Genomic DNA, 16,970 nt, shown 5'->3' with positions numbered 1-16,970 from the left:
GACAGCAAATTAAAATAACATCAAAACTCATGGTAATTGCATACATTGCGACATGATTAAAATATAGCAACTGCCACCAGAGACATCACGGTGAGAACCGCTATCATGTCTAGGTCCAGAACCCTTGGAACGGTCACCTATGAAGGCGGAGCGGTGTCCATATATGGAGACTTACCATTTGGAGTGTTGGCAGCAAAAAGACACCTAGCCCCTACTGCAAGGCAACTGAGAGACGCCATGATCCGGTACCGTTGGGGAGACGACGGATCGCTGATAGTACCACGGGGACCAGAGACTTTCATACTAACCCCAGCAGATGATCCAAGAGTCTTCTTGCAGAAGCTGAACCTCGGAACTACCAACTCAAAAGAGTCGGGAACTACCCGTATGCCAAAGGTCACAGGGACACGAACTACTCCAAATCCATGACAGAGACGACTTGGACAGATAGCTCCTGCACACACTTAGGCGACGGCAACACTGTGCCGAGCAACTAATCCCTAACAGCACTAACAGATAAGACTAGGACACACAAACACACTAACGACACATAAGATGACAATCTAACTGACACACTAAGGCCACCATGTGACTACAAGCCCCCGACAGCAAGCAACGACCGCAGCCACCCCACAGAGGCTGATATGTACAAAACTTACTAATATTGTATTTGCTATGCTAAAATAAGAACCATTACAAGATATATGTTGTAAACATACCAGTTATCATACTACGAACCAGTTGTATAATGAGGAATTATTTCTAATAAAATAATTATTAAAAAAAAAAAAAAAAAAATATAAAGATATATATAAAAATGTCAATTGGGGATGATTAGCAAGAATATTACCAGCAAGTCTGTGTTGGTATTTCAGAAAAAATCCTTAGGACCGATCAGGATGGCTGTGGATACAACATTGTAATACAACCAACGGTAATAATGCCGCAATAAATAACATGAATGTTTTCAAAAAAAAAAAAAAAAAAAATATAGCAACTGCAACGTAAACGTAAATCAACGTAAATCTAAGCACCATAACAACTTCATCAAATTGATGTGGTTATTGGGTCTATAGTCCCTTAGTGTCGACCCAGCGATCAGTGTTAAATGTGTTATGTGTAAATGCGGGTTCCTGGAAGCCGGTGGCTTTATATTTGCGGGGTGTACCTCCTTCTCAGCCATACCAACTCACCTCAGCGATATGCAGTTCTTGTAGTCTGAGGGCGCATGGCTGACATTCTTAGCCTATCACTGCTTGGACCAATGCAGAAGAATAGTCCCAAGCAGCAAAGAGTGGTCAGGCTGCAGTCACCTGGGGGAACTCCCTTGTTAAACCATTTTCCAAAAACTATGGCCACATTAACTGCTTCAATGCAATTTAGTGGCTATGGTGCATTGAACATCCCTGAAAATGCCAGTTTGAGAAATGAAGTAAATACACTGGGCTGCAGGGGATAATAGAGTGAATAGATTATTGGTCCACTACTGCGAGTCCTTCCTTTGAGATCATATCAGGTAGTATTACTTTACTGAGGGGGTAGTGGATGCATGGAATAGCCTTCCAGCTGAAGTGGTAGAGGTTAACACAGTGAGGGAGTTTAAGCATGCGTGGGATAGGAATAAGGCTGTCCTAGACTTAAGAAAGGGCCATGAACTAATTAAAATTATTTTGAAAAATTGGGCAGACTAGATGATTACTTATTGGAGCAGATCTCTGGGTGAAGCTGTACACTGCACCACTTTGCATTTTTAAAGAGACACAATAGTCACCCGTAAACACTTTCTTTTCAGAGAAAATGCAGTGTTTATATTACAGCCTAGAGATAACTCCACTAGCCACTTCTCAGATGGCTGCTAGAAGTGGTTCCTGGGGCAGTGCTGCCTATTGTGCAGCACTGCCATTCAGTGTCTCCTCCCTCTGCATGCAGACACTGAACTTTCCTCATAGAAATGCATGGATTCAATTCACCTCTACGAGGAGATGCTGATTGGCCAGGGCTGTGTTTGACTTCTGCTGGCTCTGCCCCTGATCCGCCTCCTTCATAGTCTCAGTCAATCCTATGGGGAAGCATTGTTATTGGCTCACAGATTCACTTCTGATGTCAGCAGACAGGTCGGGGCAGAGGCAGCATCTGCAGACTTGAATACAAGTAAGATTTTACCGTATTCAGGGAGGCAAGGGGAAACGGGGGAGCTAAATGGTGGTGTTTGCATTCCTGACCATATAGTGTTCGTTTAATACAATCATGCTATATAAAATAAATGAAAAAAAAAAAAAATGTACCCAACGCAAGTAGTTGTAAACTATGATGGCCATAAATCATAACCGTCTCTTTCTCCCCTTCTCTTTTGTAGTCTACCTACTCTCTTAATAATCATTAAACACAGAGATCAATGCACACCTGATGTCACCACTGTGAAACCACGTACTGCAATATATTTTTGAAAATGTTTGTTCAAAATGCATCTTTATGCATAAAATGTAAATTAAAATGGTTTTATACAATATATAAATAAAATATATTCAATGCACTGAGAAAGTACTACAAATTAATAATTGGTAGATGACAGAATTGCATTTTTAAAGAATGTATGTAATACAGCATGTTGAAACAAACAATATATAAAAAAAATACAAAACAAAAAGGTGTTTCTTGAAATAGTTTTTTTTATATAAAACACAAATACAGTAACAGACAAACTGTACAGGAGTCATTTACAAAATCTTCCATATATCCAGTGATTATTTACATTATGTACATTTGCAGGATTCAAGACTTGATCTGTCCCTTGTAACCTCTATTCTACCACCAGCCTCTGCAAGTGAAGGATGAATGTGAGGTTTAGAGACCAACTGGCAAGAAAAATAAAAAAGTTAAAAAGGACAGCAAGTCCGGCAGTGACCCAGCTATTAAAATTGCAGCAATAAAAAAAGCAAACGATTTTCTTTATCTCTGTGAGGGCTGATATCTGATCGTAGTCTAGTCTCTCTACATCATTAAGCTCAATTGTCTTAATCAGAAAATAAAGGATCTGCCCTTTATCTCCACACGTATGATGGGAGTCTATTTTTTGTACTTTGCTAGTTATGGTTTATTTCCTCTATCTGTACACAGGAATATATATTGAAATAGCTATTGCTCATAAACAAAATAGCCAATCATTTTAAAGTCCCAGCTACACCACCTGGCCGCTTAAAGCTGGCCTTAAAATGTCCGGAAGAAGCAACTCTCCAAGATACCCGAAAATTAGTTCTTATTTGGTTGGTTGATTAGATCTTTAGAGGAATTTATCTGATGTTACAAGTTTAGTTTAAAAAGGAAAAAATAATATAAAATTATAGAAAAAGGAAAATCTAAATGTGAGTCGTTTTTTTTTTTTATTTTACCCGATTGTTTCCCCATTTTGAGGAGTCTAAAAAAAACCATATTGTTTTAAACGGATGTTTCTTTGAAAATTTTAGATAAATTAGCCCTATTCACATCACAGGTATATTTTCGAGTCATTTTGCATAGCAACCAAACTGGTCCACCAAATACCAGTTAATAGATTTCAGCCGACACAGAGATTAGATGATTCTTCCTCATTTATTTAAATTGGAAGAAGATCCAAAATCTGAAATATATACATATTCTACACAGCATTTCCTTTCTGAATAAAAAATTATAAAATTTTGACAGTGCATTCAGATTATAGTAAAAAAACACAGCGTTAATATAAATGAATCCGTGCCTACTTCGTGTTCCAACTATAACCTAGTCACTAGAGCGGGTAGGAAAGGAAAACAAAATCCACTGTCCTGGTTTTTAGAGAGTCAGGAAAAGCTCTTTAAAATATTCCAGTATTTGGTGATTTTGCCCACCAAAAAAAAAAAAAAATAATAATAAAAATAAAATAAAAAATACACATTAAAAAAAAAAAAAAAAAAAAAAAAAAAAAGCCCAACCCCATCCCAAAATATATATTGGTTTAAAGGACAGTTTAATATAATTATTTCTGAAAAAATAAAATACAAACCCTCACTATTCCCTGGGTTTAAATCTTACTTTTCTTTAAGAGGCGAAAATCATGTAATTGAGAGAAAGGACCCGACATTATAGGGTACCCCAGGAGGGTAGTGTATAGCCCCCCCAGCATTGGTAATGAACCGCCACACCGGTTTACAGTTAAGCAGTTTAAATACATTATTGAATAGAAATAGAACCCTTTAATTTTTGAGGCTTGTTGTATTTTTAGATTTGAATTACCAAAATGTTTTAAATTCCTTTGTGTGAAATTTAAGTTTTTAGAATTTAACAAAACTATGTGATTCATTACGCACTGAAGATTAGCTAGAATACAATGCAATTTAATCCCCCCCACCAAAATCAGAGATTGTCAAATGGAATTGTATCAAATGCTAATGAAATATAAAAACTACAAAGATCATAATGCATTGTATCTGCTTGCATAAACCCCACGTTTGGTGTTAAAAAATAAAACAAAAATCAAAAAATAGTGCACTTAACAATGTTCAAAAGAAAAATATAGATAAAATAAACAAATGTCAAAAATATATATCTTTGAAACTTGGCATTACAGCATGTAAATGTCCATAAACCGTGAAATGCCGATAGGAAGTGGTGCTCTTTTTAGAGCGGTGTTTATGCTAAATGTAAAGATCAGAGTTTGAATACATCCCAAAAGATACATAATTTAGGCTATCTGGAGCCATGTGTGACTGAATGCGGGCTGATTAGGGACAAAATGGAACCTACAAAAAGTCCTGCTTATGTTCTAGACTACAGAGTAACTGGCACCGTTCAGATCTGGTTCCAGACCACTAGTAAGTGATACCTATACTGTAGACTTCAAGAAAAGTTAAACCCAATTAAAATCAACCCACATTCAAGATTCAGAGGAAATCGGAACCCAAGTGAATTCCTTACGTTCTAGACCATATAAAAGAAATTAAAAAAAAAAAAAAAGCACTGAAAGAGTTGGATATGCTCTAGCAAATGAGAATCAGGAGCTCTGGGAGTTGCATCGCCTCAACATGAATTATTTAGCCCTGTATACCCTTTACCCACGGACATGTGTATATTCGGCAAATGTGATATAAGAAAGCATCGTGGCAGTTCGCTTTACAAATTGTGTGAAAAGATAAACAATTTTATATTGATAGTTTATAAAACACGACCCCACACCATCCACTTATCTCCACCCATCTATCCTTGTAAGGATGTCCCGCAGAGGTAGCAGCAGTGCCCAGAGATGGAGTTTGTTTGAAGTCACATCTTGGACAAGAGGCTTCTTCATGAGATATCATTAGTAATGACTGCCTGGTATTATAGATGTCAAGTTAACTGATATCTCAAAAAACATGGTATAAAGGTGTAATCGGTGTATACCGTACCTCTTGTGGGCGAGAATCAGGTCAGAGACGAATAAAAACAAAACAAAAAACTCCAATTTACAGCAGCAGAACATTTTGCTTAAAATGGTTCCAACTCTTACATTCCCTTATGTAATTATGGTAATACTGGTTGAAAAAGGAAAGAAAAAAAACCCCAAAAAACCAAAACAAACAAAACCACACAAGTCCCCCCCCCCCCAAAACAAAACCCCACAAAACAAACAGTTTTATTATTATTATTATAATTAAGAGGATTCAAGGTATAAAAAGGTGCTACCTCTTCCCTTAAGTGTCCTGTACTGTGGCTTTTAGCCATTTCAGAAGCTGCCATTTTCCCCCCCATGCATACAGCTGCACCATCTTAGAGGTGGCTGTATGCCTATATGAGCACTGAACATTGCTCTAAAAAAAAATAATGAAAGAGTACTTGAACCGGCTCAGTTCATTATAAAGTCATGCCTAGGAGTGCAAACATTATAGATGAAGTAGACAATCCACACCCCTTGAACACCTCCACAGTTTTTTGCCACTCCGGTTTATAGAGCCACATATGGTAACTCTTGAAGTCCATTATCTAATTTTGTTTGTTGTCGTTCCATAATTCATAAAACTGTTCAATTATTCCAGTTAGAGGTATGCGGGTCCTGGAGAAAGTTGTTTTTTTAATAACATCAGTGAGATCAGCCCCTCTAGCATAATTTTACTTTAGAATGATTTGAGGAACTCGTTAAAAACATAGGGTGTTGTTGAAGACCAAGTGACCAGTCATATTGAGGTTTCAGATTAATTCTGGATTCCATCTCGTTGAGTCCTGACTGGTGTGGAAATCTCTTAATATTGCCCACAAACTTGAGTGTTTCCTAGGTCAGAGTCTTGGAGGAAAGCTCCATGTGAACTCCACCTAATGGTTGACCGCTTGATCCTGATAATTATACTATATTTCAGATACTCCTCTTTAGTTCTTAATCCAGTGCAATCTCACATGGGTTTTCATGGGCCTGTAATGCTCTTTCATATATTCGTTTAAAGTCCTTGTAACGAGGGGCACAGCCCAGCCATGCATCTCCAAAATGTACCCAGCCCATGAAGAGGAAACTGCCAGGTCCGGTTTTCACCCCACAGCTCAGAGGAGTCCGAATATCTCCCAATGATTTTACAGAGTGTCCGCGAGGCTGGAAGAGTGTGAATTTTTGACGGTGGACCCGGGTGGCGCTGATCCCAATCACAGACTCCTGCAGCTCGGCATCGTTTTCTACCGCACGGATGTTGCCACGAACAACTGCAAAGAGACATGGATAGTTAGTACATGTGAGTGCATAAGCTTTATCATGTGGTTCATTTGTACGTCACCTCCATTTAGATAGAGGTTCTAAAAGGGTTAAGTTTGACATTTAACTCAGTTATAAACACACACAAACAAACAAACCATTAACAAAAAGGTTTTATTTAAACTAGAACAGAATTCATGAGAACAGCGAAGACTAAATAGCTTATCCTTCAGTTACTCAAGTTTCAACCTAGATATTAAAAGCATGTTATGTTCTTTATCGACACAGAACTTAAAAAAAAAAAACAAAATAACTATACTCGAACAGATTTAATAAAAATTAAATCAGGAAGTTCCAGAAGTAGAGAGCGAGCACCTGGCAAGGGGTTTTTAAGGCGGTTGCATTGGTATAATCATGACAGGTGGCATCAAGTCGACCCGTGTCTGAGCAGAGTGACGGTGATCACCTGGGCAATGTTCTAATCTAGAGGAGGTATGTGAAATAGTTTTTTGGTCCAAAATTCCTCGGAAAAAGATCATGGTGTTTGAATCCAACAACATGTAGAGAGTGAAACACAGATTAACGAAGACTGTCCTAATATGCTGGGACAAAAGAAAATTGGGGACAGTTCCAGGAACAAGCCAATACTCTTTAGAAACAACATTTCAGTTACAAATCTAGAACATAATCTGCACTATTCCCAAATTGGAATTCCAAGAACAGGTTTCATAATCTGGAAAGAAATATGTTGTTCACACCGTCCCAGAGAGGGTTAAAATGTAGACTTGTTGACTTCATAGTGCAATCAAACAATTTCACAGCACAGCAGGTCTGAGGCCTACACTTGAGTCAAGAATTTAAACTTTCAAGTACAGAAGCATTCAGAAGAAATGCACTTCTCAGCCTCTTACCCAACCACAATCGTTCCTCTCCCTTTATTAAAAATACAGCAGGGGGGCAAATGAGATTTAGGTAAGAACTCCAAAGAAAATAGGATAGGGGGTTGGGAAGATACTGGACGCTTGGCTGGGTAATAACTGCATTCCACCGGATCAAGCCAAGCCCTGGAATTAAACACAGTCATTTTCCCTAAGCCAAGAGTCCTGACTACACCCACTAGCAACACAAAGTCAAACTTCTTCTCAAGTGACCAACCATGAATTAAAGTGACCTTTCCAAAAACACACACAGACACTGTACGGAAAGCAAAATAAAGATAATTTATAACGCTACTCACGTTTCTAAATAATTTTCTGGTAATATAGACAGATAAGACAAGGCCCTTGACAGCTCTCGCTGCATTCACAGATATTTGTAATCATTGAAAGTCTACTTTACCAATTGCAATGCAGAACACTTTGATGCTTCCGAAATAAAAACATTTTTAAATTCCACTTGATATCTACAAGGATGCCTGAATTGTAAGACTTTATTGCCAAAATTTAACTTTTTTTGGTTAAAAAAAAATACAGATAAATCACAAACCAAAAGAATTCTAGTGCTTTAAACAGATATACGGCAGTGTTCCGCAGTTTGTGACACGTTTCTTATTCGCTATTAAATCGTTTCCCAAAACACATGGATCAGCGAAGATTTAAGACTTAAAGAAAGAACTAAAAATGAATATGATAAAAACAAGTTTGTCTTGTTTAAACCCATCAACAACTCGGTGAATTGTCAGTTTTGTACCTCGTAGAAAAGCATTATTGATTAGTAAACAATTTGGTGAAACCAGCTTATTTTTGATTGAATACAAATTCGTTATTACCATACACACTAACACATACACTTTCCTGCAGGACAGCGCAGTAACATCATACATTGTAGTTAATCCATGCTAGGAGCTGTACACGGATAACACCTTGGTGCCCAAGTACAGACCAACAACCATACACACTGTAATGCATCCATGCATTCCCAAGCAACAGTTGATGGGGGGGGGGGGGGTTATTCTTCTCCATTAGGTGACGGGATGGAAAAGTTAAAGTAAACATTTACTCACCAAAGTCACTAGTGCAAACAGCCATCAGGATTTCTGTATCGTTACACGGTCGGCAGACACCTGTAGAGAGAAATAATGATTTAGTAAAATCATAAATAAAAAGAGATAGATGAATACTAAAATACTGCCACAGTAGAAGAGGGTTTGCTGATCAATATGGAATAGATACTCCCCCATTCCCTCCAGTATATCAAGCTGGCTAGAGGGACAATCAGCACCATAACCACTTCATATCATTGTCCCCTGCCACTATCGCACTGTTCTGTGTTTTCAAATGTTTTGACACCGAATAAGGGTCCCTCGCTACTTTCTGCTGCTCGGTCCATAACTTCCATGTTTGCCAAGTAGAGATGCAACAGGCTGAGCGCACTCCGGCTACCGCTGCTGCCCATTGCTGGTATAACTAATGTGGATCTGTCTTAACCATACCTTCAGTGATGGGGAAGCCATAGGAACCAGAGGAGCCTCATTCATTATCTAACAAATCAGAACCAGTTTAACGATGAGCAGTGGGACAGCACCAGGAGACACCAGGCACGGTAACCACTTTCAAGAGGTAAAGTGGTTATGGTGTGGAGAATGGCGGTATAAATAATTCCATTTTGGAACATCTTAAAAAGGCTTCCCTCTGAAATTAATGTTGCCTCTTACACCTATTCTAACATTTCATCCAGCATGGATAACTTAGAGAAAAGATAGAACGAATATCTGCAATATGGTTATAGTCACAGCTAAAATAACTACACTTTTAAAAATAAAATATACATAAAAATGCACACTGGCAGGTTGGAAACTATAGCAGAGTGAAATATATATTTTTTCGGCCTAAAATTTGAATGTAATGTTAGTTCTTCAGAATTCCCAATTTACTGAATAAGCGCCATATGGACATTGAAATCCTAAAACAAAATGCCTGTTATTCTGGTAAACATTTCTAGAAAACTTTAACCCATTTAATGAGACTTATTTCCTGCACGCCTGGTATTTAAAGAGTGGGCGCACTAGAGAGCTGCCCCTCCTTATCAGTTGCCATGGTAACCCCCCACAGATCCTTATCTCAGGCTAATTAATGGGGTTAGTGACGATGTCCTTAGGCCCAGCAGGACACTGCCCTCTTTGGAGAGGGAAATGAAGGAATAGGGGGAGGGGAATAGAAACAAGGCAGGGATCAAACCACTTTTACTGCTCCCCATCACGGTCTGACATGATTACGGAGGCCCTGACAGGCCCTGACAGGCCCTTCACATACAGGGAGAGGATCCACTAAGCTGTGTTAAATTGGAAAACTAATGTTAGAGCCAACATGGGGAGCTTGCTCAAAGGAAGAATTCTTAAAAAGCCCCACTGTGGGGGGGACAGTCCCCTCGAGGCACACAAAAGCCATTTATTTCTATGTTACAATCTCCAGGGATGTAAATATTTATACATTGATCACAGAGCTCCACAGCAATAAAACTCACTGTAATATCCAGGGTGTATGAGTATCACAGAGCTTCACAGCAATAAAACTCACTGTAATGTGCAATAATGTATCAGAGAGCTCCACAGCAACAAAACTCACTATACTATGCAGCCTGTATGAACGTATCACAGAGGTCCACAGCAATCAAACTCACAGTAATGTATCACAGAGCTCCACATCAATAAAAATAACTCACAATAATGTGAGGTGTGCATGAGTATTGTAGAGCTCCACAGTAATAAAACGTTTAATAATGTAATAATAATGTAATAAATAAACGTTTAATAAAGTGTGTATTATTATTATTATATTATTTATATAGCGCCATCAGATTCCGTAGCGCTGTACAATGGGTATAGGTTTAGGATGAATCACCATGTATTAAGAGTAAGAGGAACTGAGGACGTAACTCTTAATGTAAATGTGGCTGACATTAGCAGTGGTGTGGTACACTATATTACAGCACTGATTTAATAGCGCCTGTTCCTTCTCTGGTAAAGGTCAAACCTGATGTTTTGTTGGGTTTCTGGGTTAATGTAATTAATGGATGCCTATATTCAGGAATTTGTCCTGCAGAGGTTTGTCTGCGGATTCTGATTGGACAGTATCACATGACGAAGGGGGTGGTACTACACTCCAACTCACCTTCCATGTTTAACTTGCTTAGAGGAAGGGCAAGCCGCCCATCCCAGTCTGCCCTCAGTTCATAACGGAACGCAGCAATACGGCGGCTGATGTCTTGATGTGGGATGGCTTGCAGGAACAGCGCCACCTTCTGGTGGGGCTGCCAACTGAAGCAATGAACCCTAGGCCGTATGGCTGGCTCGGCCTCAGACAGCAGCAATTCCAGCACCCCTTCTCTCTCCAGATACAGCTGGGCACCGCGGAAGGATGCGGTGGGCTTGATGCAAGCAGTCAGGAGCCTGGGCTCAGCAGCGGGCACGGTGATTGGTGGACGTGGCACCAAACTGAGACGCAGGGCTCCCATTGGGTATAACCATTCCACGGTGCCTTCTGTGCAGCGCAAAGTGACCTGCTCCACCGATCTCGCTTCCAAGGAAAGCCCACTGTGGAAACAAAAAGAAAAATATAAATACAACTATTTGATTAATGGAACGCTCAATGTTTCATCCAAGAATGTGTCTTATTAATCTCAGACTGTAAGCTCTTGTGGTCCGAAGTCACTTTTCCTGTTCTTTCATTACGTATCCTTGGAATGTGCCCCATTATGTCTGGGTAGGGTCTGCCCAAATAAACAAGGCAGGGATCAAACCACTTTTACTGCTCCCCATCACGGTCTGACATGATTACTGAGGCCCTGACAGGCCCTTCACATACAGGGAGAGGATCCGCTAAGCTGTGTTAAATTGGAAAACTAATGTTTATATATTTATTGACAATCTCAGGATACACTAAAACAGTGAAATCACAAAACCCATGTAAAATGTAGGCCAGAAAAACCTTAAGTTTTGTTTCCCCCACCAAGTTCAAGAAAATGAATGAATTTCTAAATGTACCTAATTTGTATTAAATATATGAGATTCAGTGTTCAGAAGATCAGGAGACGTCTATAAGAGGACATTCATTTCAAAATCCAAGTACGGTAAATAAAATGTGCTATTAATACACACATTTCATATAATTAGAGAGGCAATAGATTGATGATTGCAATTATTACACCAATTTTTTCAGATCCACCAGGTTTCTTGGAGTTATTGAACATCTTCACACTGTTGGGCTGTACATGAAAATTGTCCCCTGCACCATATATAGCATTCATGTTCTGCGGGCAAAAGCTACGTTTTGAAAAACACTTCTGGTACTTTCAAAAATAGCAGCGTAAGGGGGTGGACCGAGGTCACATAAATGAATTACACAGAATTTGCCGCTGAATGCAATCTAAGCCACAGGCAACGACAGATTCCTGAACGGTTTAATTAATTCCAGTACTGAGCTGGTTAAAAATGTTCTGCCATTCAAACACAACCCTGGGGAAAAGCAATTGATTGGGATGTTAAGTCTGAAATTTGGAAAAATCCAAAGTGACAGACACACACAGCAGCTGTGCGCAGATTTAAAAGGTGCTGTGCAGCAGATGTTGGGGTTGGGTTAAGGTGAAAGCACTCAGCTGGGTAACAGAGTTTAAAAACAACGATTCCAAGTTTAAAAGAGCCGGGCCGTTCAATGGGCCTGATTTACAGTGCGGTTATTTCCTCTGGGTAACCCCAACAAGGGTCTTCTTTTCAAAGGACAGTATGCAGAGAACACTTGCAGCGACGATGGCCACATCAGCGACCTGACCCAGGGGGTTGTCAAATACTCGCTCAGCCATTAGACAAAATAGTTTATTTTTCAGTTTTTAAAATTAATTTTATGGATTATTAAGTTCAAGAACTTAGTAGTAGAATGGAACTAGTTACTTATCTGGTAGGAGAAAAATAAAATTACAAAAAATTTAAATAAATTTTAAAAAGCCCCAAACGAAAAAGATTGCCTACCACCCAACATAGCAGGTAGGTAAATCATGACTGGGGTCCATGGGCCTCTGACTTGATCTGTGTCACGGGACAGGCCTGCCAGAAGAAGGGGCATGCCAGCTTGGCATGAATACACACCTGGCAGACTGCCAATCACACTGGCTGGCCCTATTTAAAGTTGAGCATGGTCTGAGTGCCCTTAGCATAGCACAGTTTTGTCTAACTACAGCTCCCAAAAAACGAGGGACATGATGCCCAAAAATATGCTACTGGTTTACCGGATTCAGACAGTTGGGAGGCCTATCATTTACCCATGTATGTATGTATGTATGTATACGGTGACTGCGCCAAGACAGGTAGGCACGCAACACAAGTTAAATACAAAAAAAAAAAATACAGAATTACAAAAACAGAGAACATTCAGCTCGCCCTTGGGTTATAAATCAGACACACAAAAAAAAGCAAAACAAAGATTATTTTCGAATTCTACGGTCTATGTAGTTACATAGGCTGAAAAGAGACTTGCGTCCATCAAGTTCAGCCTTCCTCACATTTGGTTTTTGCTGTTGATCCAAAAACGATGTAACTCTAAGGCGGTCAGTAACGTTAGAAGGAATCTGGTATAAAAGAATTCTAAAATCAAGCTGGTAAACACTACATTGCTGGAATGCAGCACAACATGCTTTACTGCACTGAATAACACCGAGTGCAGAATGTTTATTAAGAATTGGATTTTGTTGCCTGAAGTAAGTGGCAACATTGTGACATAAACTGATCGTGTGTAGAATAGAATCAACCAGTCTTCTGCAACAAGAGGCCAAAGTCAGACTGGGGGTGGAGGTCACCCAACTCCTGCAGTGATTGTAGAAGCCTTCAGAATAGATTAGATACTGATGTCTTGGGTAATGAGAAAGATAGAGAACTATCTGTTCTGCTTACAGGCTGCCTGTCTCCAGTTAATGATTTGCACAGAAAAAAAAAAAAAAAAAACACAACTTCCTTGAAAGGTCAGTAGGTGGCTAGTGAGTCCACCAATTTGGCTTGCATTTTGCTGTTCTTAACCATTACACGACATGACATTTGCAACAGAAAATATTCTTAATACTTGCAAGGGCAGTTTGCTGCAGAGAATATTACAATATTATAATAATTACTTTAGGAAATCTGAATAGATCTGGAGAATTTATTTTTTTTCCCAATAAACCTGCCAGCAACTCCAGTATTTCCCACAAATCTCAGTTTAGAGAATATTCACCAGAGTCTGGCACTTTGCACATTAGGATAGAATATTAAATCAAACTGAAACACGCAGAGAGGCTTAGCCAGTTAATAGAGAGCCAAATGTAAAAAGATATGGCCAAAAACTACAACTGTCAGTGAACCACTAAAGATTGCTTTAAATATTGGTTATTATAGCGCCAACATAGTCTGCAGCGTTGCACAATACAATCATGTTACATGCACAGACTATTACAAGGAAAAGAGGATGGTCCAGAACTCAAGAGCTGACAATCTACAGGACTTCACATATTTCCCAGATCACAAACTAAAAAGGTTTCTTTAAAAAAAAAAAAAAATTATATATATATATATATATATATTAAAAAAATTCTAGAATTTGAGTATACTTCCAAATTTAACAACCAGAACAGTAATCTAAAACGTAGAAACTAAAGTCTTTAGACTCCAATCTTCAAAATATGATAACAGAATTAGAATCTAGATCTATGGATGTTAAGGATTTATAAAGCTCAAACAGAGCACGTCTTAATAAAAAAAAGATGAAAAAAAAGTTACAAAACAGCAAAAAAAAGAAAAAAAAGAAAAAAAAAAAAAAAACCAAAACCTAAATATTTTTAAATACAATTATTTGTTAACGACCCAAACTTTAGTTTGAACTCTTGGGGGCTTCTGCTTTGCATATTTCCTTAAGAATTAAAAATGGTATAATTAATAAATCTTTCTCCCCCCCACCTGCAATTTTGGGGAATAAATTCAAACCAAATGAATAATTTAGGCTAGTTGTTACCTTTTTCTCCAGCTGCACTGAGCCTCTCTATAGCTGCAGGTTGCTGATCTAAGTATGCACAGGTAGAGGACTCCAACAATTGTCCACATCTTCACTGCCCTTTGCTGCTTTCCAAAAACAGCCCAAGGTGAGCATGGATCCTGCCTGGCAGCTCAGTCCCTTTAAATGTCCACAGTCATGGAAAAGTGAAGTCCTCACAGCCACCCCATGTCCACAAACTATACTCCAACACTGGGAAACTCTATGACAGAAGCCAGAGTGAGAGGGGGGATAGGAGAGGGTGGGGTGAGAGGAATTTTTGGGCAGCCAATGAGAGAAGAGAAACATAAAACTTTGAGCCAATGGCAGCCAAGGGATGGAATCTTCAGTCCCTTCCCCCTTCACATGGGGGTGAAAGAACAATGTGATTAAAGTGCAGACCAGAGGGAGACTTGTTAGAGGAGTCTTTGCCCAGATGTTCTGTTACATCTGAAGTGATATGAGGGAGATAAAAAGAATCTGTCTTTTATAGCAATGACTTTTCTAATACAATACCCCCCCCCCCCCCCCCAATTCTGTAATAAAATATCGATAGTTTTATCTAACTTTTTGTGCGCTGGTTCATTTTAAAACATTTTGTTTTTGTTTTCTCTCGGTTTATTCATTAAACTGTGATGTGCGGAGAACTTCAAAGGAAGTTTGACATTTTAGGCAAATAATAGCTAAAATGGGGGGGAAAGCCTCACTCGGATAATTAGAATTTGGCTTTTTTTTTTGCAGAACATTTGCAGAACATTTGCCAGTTCAACGCTTCTGCATTTAGCGACTAAAACACAGTGAATTGTTGTGCTTTGACAACGAAGTTGTATAACAGATCTCTTGAAGTAAAATATCCTTTTTGGCCAATTTAAGGGATTTTTTTCTGATCTAGACTGGCTGATTTGATCCACGTTTTGTAACTTAGTTGTCATTCACGCACACGTAGCTTCATTCACTGTTTAATGAATAATCCCCCTTTTAAAGCGGTCTTTCCAAGATATTGGCCTGCGTTCCCTTTAAATGGATTATCCACTAAACTGTGAATACATTGTGATAAACAACATGTTCAAATCCAGGAAGTATCTGTATAGGTTCTATCTTGAAAGAGCATTGAGGTTGGCTTGAATTAGTGAGTGTGGTTGAAATGGCTGGGTCTCATCGGCAGACCAGGTGGACCTACCAAGTCCACCATATTTTTATGGCTTTATAAGACGTCTTTGTGCTGATAGGCAACACATGGAGAGAAATGTGATAATTGCGGGGTTGATGTTACATCGAGCATCCTAACTCGCAGCTCTTACAGCGGCATAGAACTGCAATGATTTGTAAAATTCACACAAATCTATCAAAGTTATTTACTAAATTGTGAATTAAAAGTGGATTTCAAATTTGTTTCCGGAGTAGTCGAATTGAAATCAAAGCTGACTTATAGAGTGTTTGCAGTTTGAATACTTTGATCTTAAATCACAAATTCTCTTTATTGCGCAAAAATTTACTTAGACATTTTCCAACTTTCGTCTTTTTGGGGTTTTTCTTTTCCAAATAAAAATTAGCATCGCTGTCCATTTTTATCCTGACATTTTTATTATGCCATAGTCAGTCTGTTAGAACTATACAAATCTGTTAATGTACAGAGAATTCTATGATGGTTTTACACATAGATAGCTGTCTCTGTCCGAAAGTTACAGAAAAGAAATAAATAAAACGGGGGGAAAAGTGACAGTTTTTATACGTAAACGCCATTGTGGCAGGGAGACTGATTCTCCAATACTAATCAAAACATCTCCCGGCCTTTTTAACTTGCTGCCTCTGTTAAATCCACATGTAATTAGTTTTTTTACAGCCCGCATTGTACTCTGGGTAATAAACAAATCCATCATTTCATTAAACTCACATTGCACTGACATCCCTCCAAAATGTCCCAAACAGGAATGAGACAATAGCAGAGCACCCTGTGCAGACACAGGCCAAGAGAGGGGAGGGTATTCATTAGGGGTGAGGTTATACTGGGGATACAGTATTTTATTTTCATGCATAGCTAAGCCTTGCCTCTCCCAGTATAAAAGGGGGGAAGCTCTTTCCATTGATTAAGACTCCACAGGTAAATCACAGACTGCATGTTCATTTGGGCTTAGATTAAAAGGTATTTGATTGGTTCGCATCAGATGAAAACCACGAACACACAATTCTAGTAACGATAGGCATTGATTATGGGCTAGGTAAATTGCAATGGAGTAATTCACTAATTACTGTATTGCAGTGAATTAAAATCAGAGTAACATTTAGGCTGAATAATCAATTGAAAAGGTGGAATATAT

General features: G+C 38.8%; 1 protein-coding gene across 1 annotated transcript; it reads right to left on the bottom strand.

The window, feature by feature from the left end:
• Positions 1 to 6,358: 6,358 nt before the first annotated feature.
• Positions 6,359 to 14,732, bottom strand: METRN (meteorin, glial cell differentiation regulator). The gene is made up of 4 exons (XM_063429012.1): positions 14,635 to 14,732; positions 10,774 to 11,195; positions 8,667 to 8,726; positions 6,359 to 6,675 (listed from the first exon to the last, which is right to left on the bottom strand). Exons 1-4 carry the CDS (start codon positions 14,721 to 14,723, stop codon positions 6,359 to 6,361), a joined length of 888 nt encoding a protein of 295 aa, XP_063285082.1. The 5' UTR covers positions 14,724 to 14,732.
• Positions 14,733 to 16,970: the final 2,238 nt, after the last annotated feature.

The sequence above is a fragment of the Pelobates fuscus genome, chromosome 8 (genome assembly GCF_036172605.1).
Source record: "Pelobates fuscus isolate aPelFus1 chromosome 8, aPelFus1.pri, whole genome shotgun sequence".
Taxonomy (NCBI): Eukaryota; Metazoa; Chordata; class Amphibia; order Anura; family Pelobatidae; genus Pelobates; species Pelobates fuscus.
Note: the sequence above shows the minus strand (reverse complement) of the source record. Positions and strands in the feature narration are given on the sequence as shown.